Source organism: Austrofundulus limnaeus, unplaced genomic scaffold, assembly GCF_001266775.1.
Source record: "Austrofundulus limnaeus strain Quisiro unplaced genomic scaffold, Austrofundulus_limnaeus-1.0 Scaffold457, whole genome shotgun sequence".
Lineage (NCBI taxonomy): Eukaryota > Metazoa > Chordata > Actinopteri > Cyprinodontiformes > Rivulidae > Austrofundulus > Austrofundulus limnaeus.
In genome coordinates, this window is record NW_013952859.1 from 264,179 (window position 1) to 274,002 (window position 9,824).

Genomic DNA, 9,824 nt, shown 5'->3' on the forward strand with positions numbered 1-9,824 from the left:
CCTCCATGTCACGCAGAGTGAAACATATTAACAACCGTTTTTTCACACCCAAGTTGTTGGAGAAAAAACTTGTTTTTATGTATTGTTGCCCACAGAGATGATAAAAAAGACGGACGTTCGTTCAGTCACAAATCCATCTTGCTGATGTAAAGTCGACTTCTGCTCTGATGATGAAGATGAGCGGGCAGCAGAGCAGCAGCTGATAAGTTCAGCAGGCAGAAGCTCATTGTATGACAGGTTGATATGAGTTAAAGCAAAAATGCTGGGTTTGTTTAAGATTAGTTTTCTGCAAAAAAAGCTCTAAAAATAACATTATCTTTACTATTTATGATAGTTTTCTACCGCGATATATACCATTAGTGTGAAGGGATTCAATTTATACCATGATATTAATTTGAGGTCATACCACCCAGCCCCACCTCAAAAGTACAGTTTTTAAATTAAATGTTGCTGAAACAGCAAGTTTCTCAGTGGATCTGCGCTCAAAAATGCAGCCTAGGTGGAGTAGTCGAACACAGATCCACTGATCCTTCAACACAGAGCATTTTCAGAAGACAAGTTGATAAAATAATTTTTAAAAATCTGTATTGTTCGATACAAGTGTTTATTGAACCTAAAGCACTGTTCGATACAGTTCGATATGGGTACAAGTATTGTTGCACCCCTAATGTCCTTGCATGAGGTCCATTGACACTGAACAGACTGATGAAGTAAAATTCCAGATGTATAAAAAGAAAAAGTCAAACCCAGACCTCAGTCCAACTGAACATCATAGGATCTAAAGCTTGCTGTACAAAGTGGCACCCATCAAACTGAAAACATGCTGGAGCAGTTTTGTTATGAAAATTAAACAAAAACCCTAGAGGCTAGATGCTCCAACGCATGGAGACGCACTTAAGAAACTTACTGCTGTAAGTTACAAAGTGCTGAATTTGGAGGGGAGAACAGTTATGCACACTAGAAAAACTTGTCTAGCACTGCAGTAGTTTACTGCATCTGCTTTGAATTGAGGTTCTTTAAAGGTGAGCTGATTAGCTTTGCATAAAAATATGCTTTGCCTCAAAGTAAAAATCTGACATAACTTTTAAGAGTAAAATATCAAGAATACTTTATTGTTTTAGCATCTGATATAAAAAGGCAGACAAAACGATGGTTCACAAAGTCCACTGAAAGAAAGTGGTTTCTGTGTGTGTTTGCAGCAAACTTCCCATTAATCACCACCTGGTATCCTAGCAACGTTGAGCAGGTAAAACGCTCTCAACTTCACAAGCTTTGGGCATATCTGTKTGTGTCTGTTGCACACAGACGGTGGGTGTGGGAGGCTGGATGTGTACGCTTGTCGAAAGTCGAGTAGATTGTCTCTTTACGCTGTCCGCCACAACAGCAGGAATCAGTGCAGCGAGGATCTGTCTTAAAAATGAGCCCCCGTGGCTTCTAAGAAAAACATACAGTCAAGAGCTGCAAACTAAACAATACAGTGTGTGGTGTCAGTACCAGAAACAAACTGTCTCTGACTTGGCCAAGACATAACTTGATTTGCAAGYGGAGTGATGGAGCCTATTGAGACATTTATTGCTCTCAGCTGCATTTATTCTACATCTGTTGTTGTTCATTTTGACCCAAAAGTTAAGACACATAAGACAAATACAACAGCTCACGRGCTGTAAACATTAAAAGGATCAGCCAGCTTTAAGGCAATCTGTCCGTCCAAACACCAGCTGCGTTGACATGAGCGATTCTAAAGCCTGTGGCCAAAATGTAACAGTCCATTTAAATCATATCAATTGAGCTCAGAACATTCCCAACAACCTTTAAGATTTATAGTTTGCATTCTTGTCATATTCACTTGGTTGCTTTTTTCCTTTTTCATTCAGTTCTTGATTTCCGTTTCCGACTTTCTGGTTTACAGCAGCTTTGGTTTTGTTTTAGTAAAACTATAAACAATAGTACAAAACTACAGTACTTGTCCCTCAAACACCATTTTTCAGCAACTTCAGCTGTAAATGTTTTGTCCCAYTGTAAAACGCCATAAGAATGCCTGCTGTACATGTGTGCTACATGTTTAAGAACCATCCACCATAATGGAAAAACCCAAGGTTTTCGATTGACTTGTCATTTAAGGAGCATCAATGGTCCCAAATTCTGCTGCTACCTTTATTGTGGTGCACAGACAAAAACCTGATCCTGAATGGGACAAAACAAAGGAGATCATTGTTGACTTCAGAAAAAACCAGCCCTGCCATGCTCCACTCTAATCCGCCAATCAACTGTGGAGGTGGTCAGCAGCATGAGAAGKGCTTCCCTTTCCTCCAGCCAGGACTTATGGACTTAGCCCCTAAGCACCACAAGGCATGAGGCAGGGACATTCTCAGTGACCCCACACACCCTATGGATTGTTCTGCCWGCTGGCCTCTGGGAAGAGGTTCCCCACCATCTGACTCAGAACCACCAGGTTCAAGACCAGTTTCTTCCCATGGGTCTGTTCCAATACTAGACACTCTACCCTTGTCAGTATTGACATCAGGTGATCTGCATAGGAAACAACAAAGAATAGCAGAAAATGCTGAATTTACATCTATAATGCATGACGACACATTCAAATGCAATGAACTAACGTCCCAACACAAAAAAACAGCAAGTTCTATCACTAAAGACATAGGAAAATATATACAGCCCTTGAATAAAAGTGGATRTTTTTAGGAAAGTGGTGCTGCATTAAGGAAATTTGCAAGTTTTAAACCAAAAAGTGACCACCAACATTCCACAAGGATCTAATTTCATGCAAACTTCAGAAGTTTTTGTACCACCATCTGTCTGATTTCACTTTCATTAAAGCTACTCTAAAATGACATGTCTTGGATTTCCTTTGCAATTCAGAAAAGGCGTGCATCCATCATTTACCTCCATCCTCTCTTTATCAGAAAGGGCCACAGCAGCCTCTCCTAATGAGGCCAGTCGTGCTGTCAGTCTGAGTCTCGTTAAGCCCCCGCCTGCCCTCGTTAAGCCAAGGCCTGATTGGAAACCCTCTACTAGCTTTTTTTTAATGAGAACCAGAAGCTTTTAGAAGTCCACTAATGCAGAGGAAAACTCATTTGTGGTTGTTGTAATATTGTCACACAACTATTTCCATCGTCTTTGTGAAAAACGGGGATCGAAACTAAGAAATCGTTTAAAAGAAGGAAGAGTTCTGACCAGTGTTGGGTCAGTTTAGGAGCTGCTGAGGAAAAAGAAGTGATACAAGTAAAGCTCGATCCCCTTCTCTTTTTGTTTTATGAGGGTTTTTTGTAGGTGTTGTTAAAAAAAAAGAGAGGCCTTCCTGTGTAGGTAAAACGCTGTAAGTGCAGGTATGAAACGTGTGTTAATAAGCAAAGCTTCAGGCTGTCATGACGGGGGGTTAACAGAGGAGAGGTGGTGCCTGTGTTTGATCTCAGCTGGGCACGAGTCGTATTAAAACAGATGGATCAGCGCAACAGGAGCTGCCGTAAAACACACAGCTTCTCTTTGACTTGATGAGAGTGACAACAAGGAAGACCACAGGCTGTGAGAGAGAGAGAGAGAGAGAGAGAGAGAGAGAGAGAGAGAAAGAAAGAGAGAGAGAGAGAGAGAGAGAGAGAAAGAGAGAGAGAGAGAGAGAGAGAGAGAGAGAGAGAGAGAAGGAAAGAAAGAAAGAAAGAGAGAGAGAGAGAAAGAGAGAGAAAGAAAGAGAGAGAGAGAGAGAGAGAGAGAGAGAGAGAGAGAGAGAGAGAGAGAGATGAAACATGAAACAATAGGACAGGATACGAGGAGGGGGAAAGCAACAAAACACACATCCTGTTTGAACTGCTCTTTACCTTCAGATTATTAGAGATTAGGACTGCCAGACATTTTGTCCACTCTTAACAACTTCTGCATATTTTAGCCATTCAGGTCTCAAAACGTTTAGCTCATTCAGGAACCTGGTGCTACGACTTTCCAGTTCTGTAACTTTTACAATATTTAACTTTTTACAAACATTTAACCCATGGAAATGTATTAAAATATCAGTAAAATCAGCTTCAGAATAGCTATTTTTGTCTTTTTTATGTTTAGTTTTTTAGCTACTTTAAACATTCAATTACCTCTTTGCAACTTTAAAAGCTGTACTGCTATTTTATCTCATAGCAAACCATTTGGTACTTTTGGCTAGCATTTTGATATTTGTATCTAATTTTTCTACGTCTAGCTTAAACTTTTATGTAGCATTTTGCTACTTTTAGCTTTTAGCTAACCTTATGCTTGTGGTTCTTAGCATCCGTCCTTTAGCATCTTTTAGTCTTTGTATTACCTTTTACTGCTTTCATCTAGGCTTCTACTACTTTAGTTTTTGGGTATTTTGCTTATTCTAACGAGCATTGCTACTCTTACCATTCATCTAGTCTTTTGCTACTTTTATGTAACATTTCCTTAATTTTGATTTTTAGATAGCATTTAGTAAATTTTGGCTGGGTTTTTGCTACTTTTAACTTTTAGCTACCATTTTTCTCCCTTAGCTTTCAGCAAGAATTTTGCTAATTTTAGCTAGCCTATCCTTTTAGTTTTTAGCTACCCTCTAGTAACTTTTAGCTAGCCTTTGGACACATTTAGCATTCATTCTGCTCTTTGAATAACTTCAGTTTGTGGAAATAAGAGTTTGTTTCTGACCAGCTCAACAAGATGGTTAAAACAGCTATATGGTCCACCAACTGCAGTTTTCTGGCCACCATTGATTTTTAAAAAGTCTGACCTGCCGATTCCAAATTTTGGCAGATACCTATTTTTATTTATTTTTTAAGAACTGACACTGTCAGGTGTTACAAGGACACAATAGAGCTTCAGTTTTCCAATCTTATTTTATTGAAAAACCATTGAAAATACCCTTGAAACAATACAAACTTGTTTTAACTGGRCATGAKGTAGTGCTCACAGCAGAGCAAAAACAGACAATGGCTGATTGTCAGACCTTTGTGGAGGTAGATAAAATTAGTGGTTAAGATCAGCTTCACATCTAAGTATTGGCTGATCACCAATCTTCCAAAACTAAAGAAATCTGCCAATAAATCATCTGGTCGACTATTCCTGCTGGAAGTGAGATGCTAAAGCTAGCTGTTACCACCACTATTTGTTAGTGCATATAACCAGTGTTTGACAAAAAATAGACAGTATGACAGCAATGTAAATGTTTAGGGAAAAGTCTTTATGGACTGATATGAAATATGATTAGAGATTTTTTTTAGATAGCAGCACTGATCTTAGAATTGCTCATACCAGCTTTTAGCAGAAATGAACCGTTTCTCTGAACTGAGGTCATTCAAAGGTTCATCTACAGGTAAGATATTAATGACTGACACACAATAAATCAGATACTGTTTGTGTAATGAATTTCTAGTTTTTTAGGACACAAATGAGCACCACAGTATGATCATGACTGGGCACAAAGCTTTACTTTACTATGCAAGTATTTGTCTACGGTAGATGTAATAATTAGAAAAAGAAATAAAATTGTGTATCTATCATCCTGAACTTCAAAATAAGTCAAAGTTTAATGCATGAGCAGAGCAAGTTTATTTACTCCAAACAACCTGAATCCTAATTAGACAGCCCCACAGGTTGCTGTCAGATTTCTCATTCTTTACACACAACAGAATCTCTTCACTTAGAGCAGGCTGGGTTTCTGAAAGGTCAAGAACTTCTAACATCCGTAGGTGTCTAATTAACCTGAGCCACCATGACAAACAAGCAACAGCTCCTACTTTCAGAGGATACTAATGTGGGCTGTGAGGAGGCTGCAAGAGCCCAGGGATCCCTAAACCCTCTCAGGCTTGGCCTGAATTTCTACAAAGATCCTAGGAAAAATTGTCTAAAATTACTCAAAGTTTTTGCTTTCATGTACTGTAAACAAGTTTTGTTTTTAATCCGGAGGAAGTAGTGTTGTCATCAAAAAAATACTTTATAAAGTGTAATGCAAGCAGCATTATTAAAAGTATATACAAAACTAAGCGTTGGTATGTGAGTTTGTGCTCAAGAATCAAGGCAAATGATGTATGATGGAATAAAATTGGTCTAACTTGGGTGATTTAATTTTTTYCCCCAGTTTTACAAGATTTTATTTTTAAAATTTCTCAATAAATATCCTATTACAGCTTTGAATACAATGAGAATAGACAGCCAGTTTCTCTTTTACTTTATTTTACTAAATGTAGTTATTTTGCAAGTAATTGATACTCATTCAGACAAAATGGATTAAGCTGGATTAAAGGCAGCAGAGAGACAGAAAAAAAGTGGAGAGAGATAACCTAACAGAGGAGAGGAGAGTTTCCGCTGGCGACGGCTAAAGTTGCAGACTTAAAACCATATGCTTGTCATAGTATTGTGTGGGTCCGTGTGTTTTTATGAGTGTGTGTTAGGTGGGCAGGGCTTAGCTAAAGGAGAGCTGCTCAGACTGGGATCCTGCTGCTCAGACAGCAGGATCCCCGGGACAAATGGTGAAGAAGACAGACAGGCATGTGGGTAGAGAGGACAACAAGTGAAGATGATGAGGAAGTCTAAATGAGAAAGATTAAGCTGCCTTTGTTTACTGTCTTTCTATAGATTTGTATCCTTTATATCATTAATAGATAATGTTGTTTGAGGGACAGAGCATCCAGTCAGAGTTACATCAGAGAGGAAACTTTGCCAACCAGAAAAACCCGAGAAACATCTCCAAGTCGCTGAGTTTGTTCTGGCTTTTGCAGACAGAAATTTGGAAAAATATCAAAGTTATTGACCCACCAGACTCTTCATCCATTTTGATTGACAGGGCCGGACTCTGGGGGGCGGAATCTTCGCTCAAAGAGTAGCTGTGCTCTCCCTGGATATCTGTGAGATTAAAAAGTCCCTCTCAGAAGGATGGAAAAATGGAACAGTGCTGCCTGCAKTAATGAAGATTTCACTCAGGAGCGGCGATGTCGTGTTGGCTCATAGGCATCATTAATTACAGCCAAACGTACTCATGTAGGTGCACAGCACATATAACCTAATGTCACTGTTTTAGCTCTCAAAACCAGACTTTTACAGCAGCTAATATGCTTTAYGTCGAGACTGAATCTATTTGCGTTTATACATCTGAAATGAGCAATTGACAAGGCCAAAAAGATGCATGTTTAGCCTTGATGCTGAGGCCGAAGTTCCAGAAATATTACAATTTTAACACACTCCTGATAATAGCAATCCCCTTCTTCTATTATTTTCCTGCTTTTGTGACCATGGCAACACCTGACAGAGACACAGATCTGCAGTCATGAGACTGGCGACAGCTTCRACAGACCGAGCAAGCCTCCGCTACATTAACCAAGAACACCAGGATCCAGTAACGAGCGAGGCTAATGTGAGTCCCCTCTGGGATGTAGGCAGATGTTTGGACGCTTCAGACCAACTCTTATGATATTTGACCTCTGCAGTCTGGAAGGAGCCAGGGTTTGATGGCAGCGAGCCGCACCATTTTGATACGGTTGGTCCCAAGAGGCCATCGAATCAAGAAAGGAGACGAGATTGTGAKTTTTTTCAAACCAAATGTTGGCTCCGCAGCAAAGCAACTGGCTGCTGCACTGCTCTGAGAACAAATCTGGTTTGAACGGATTACGAGACGCAGCGAAGAGTTCTGGAAGTCATCCTTTGCTGCACTTGCTATTATTAATATGAGTGAAGTTGAGGCGAGAGTGTCCTTATTGATTTATTGGTTGGCTGATTAAGTCACCTGGGCTGCTGTCCATGTCGAGGTGTAGCGGTGAAGGTCTGTCTGCCAGCAGGGGGCGCTCCAACAGGTGGTCGTCAAAGAAACTGTTAAATAATTCACTGCTGAAGTCGTCCATCTGGTCACCTGAAAAAGGCTGGAACACATAAATAACAGAAGGAAACTGTTAGATGAGAAGCCTTATCTTGTTTCGTAAACAGGTAGAAGACATTAAACATAAAGCTGATTCGCTGAGAACAAAATCRCAAGCTGGGACTTTCACAAAAAATTATATAAAAACTAAGAAAAAGGCATTGATGTACGGGAACAGAATTTTGTAAGGGAAAAAAAAATCACACTATGTCAGCAGCAGAAAGACGAAGGCCGAGCGATTAAGTTTTTTGTGGGCTAGACTGTTAGCAAAATATCTCATGAACTGCTGGAGTCAACCAAATTGAAGATTGCCGCCACAGCCAACTGAACTTATAAAAACACTAAAATAGATCAAACTCTGTCAATATTTCAGATGTTGACTTCAAATTTGGTGTGGTAGAAGCTGAGACTGATTTCTAATAGCGTTAGGRTTGGGCATAATCGTATCGTGTGCCAATTGATCGTCAGAAAATCAATCGATTATTTTTTGGCATTTGACGATTAATACGATTAATGCCAGCAGGCAGAGTCTGCTCAGTGCTCCTCTCCACTTCAAATATGACGAACATTTAAAAAAAAAGTTCTGTAATTTATTTATCTGTCAACACAATTTAAACTTTGATGTATAGCCTGAAGTCTGTAATTTGACACAATTTGGAACAGATTTGTATGAAGRGCAAATCTTTCCCACTAAATTGGTCATGTGACTAGGACATAAGGGTGTCCRGGGACTCCAGGGATTAATCGTCAAATTAATCGTTATCAGGTAAATACCACAATTAATCGTGATTAATTTTTTTGCCAACATTGCCCAACCCTAAACAGCGTGCAAGATCTTTGTTTAAATTTTGCAATTCATGATTTGGAGTCAACTCTGTTGGCGAAATATCTCATGGACAACTTGAGAAATTTAATGAAACTTCCAGATGAGGATCTATGRACACACATTCTCATTAATTCTGGGAGAAAAACGTAATTCAAGATGGCCAACACAGACAACTTACTTAAACACCAAATAGACTACAATTTAGTTAATTTTACAGATATTCAGCTCAAATTTAGCGAGRTAGTGGCTGAGTCACAACACAACCTGAGCATGAACATTTTCAAAACAGCTACAGCTTAACTCGGGCTTTTCATTTAAGTCTTAAACAAGGTAGAACTCAATGCCAAAGCATCGACTGGTATACCTCATCTGTCCTAGACCCATCTGCATTTAAAGCACTGGGCATACARTTATCTGTTGACCTCYATTTTTAGACTGAAATATTCTCAAGAAGTGTGTAACTATATCTACAATGTCTAAACATGACTTCCCCTTTGATATTTACCATATCATTAATTTTAGTGACCAACCACTTATGTGTACCATCCAAAGTGATAGATCACTTTACTTGACCTTTAGCTTTGACCCCAAAATATTTTCAGACCTCTGTTGGGGAAAAACAATTATGTTAATTTGGCCTGAAATCCATAGCTGTGGTTCAGGAGATACAGTGCACACAAGACTGTGTGATGGACAGAATTTCACACCCAGTAATGCACAGACGGACAGCCAAAGAACAGTATTGCCTACTCGGGCTGAGGCATAATAAAAAGAGGGGGATATATGACGACCTACAGACCATCCATAAGCTACAAGAACAAAAAGGCCAGATTCAGTTTTAGAATACGATGGAARGAAGAAGCACTTAATCTCCAGACTGACTTATCAAATAATCCAAGTATAGTTTCAGTTCTGATGGAGACGATCTGTCAGAAACGAGACCATCTCRACTGTGTGGATGGCTCAAAGAATCAATCAGCAAGAGAAAGCATCAACAGCTCAACCCGACGAATGAGTCACTGAGCAGAGAGATGATGTTCTGGAAGCTCGGGACGGCACGGTGATCTGGTTTACTTACAAACACACACACAGACACACACACAGACACACACACAGACACACACACAGACACACACACAG

General features: G+C 39.6%; 1 protein-coding gene across 2 annotated transcripts in view; it reads right to left on the reverse strand.

Annotated features, from left to right (window-relative positions):
• creb3l1 (cAMP responsive element binding protein 3-like 1) overlaps window positions 1–9,824 on the reverse strand; it is a 40,203-nt gene that overhangs the window by 21,977 nt on the left and 8,402 nt on the right. The window contains exons 2-3 of one of the 2 annotated variants that reach the window (XM_014025128.1): window positions 7,730–7,862; window positions 6,766–6,852 (exon numbers count right to left, since the gene is read on the reverse strand). In XM_014025128.1, the coding sequence (XP_013880582.1) occupies window positions 6,766–6,852; window positions 7,730–7,862 (220 nt within the window). The remainder of the gene's footprint in view (window positions 1–6,765; window positions 6,853–7,729; window positions 7,863–9,824) is intronic. The other variant, XM_014025129.1, reaches the window with a different exon arrangement.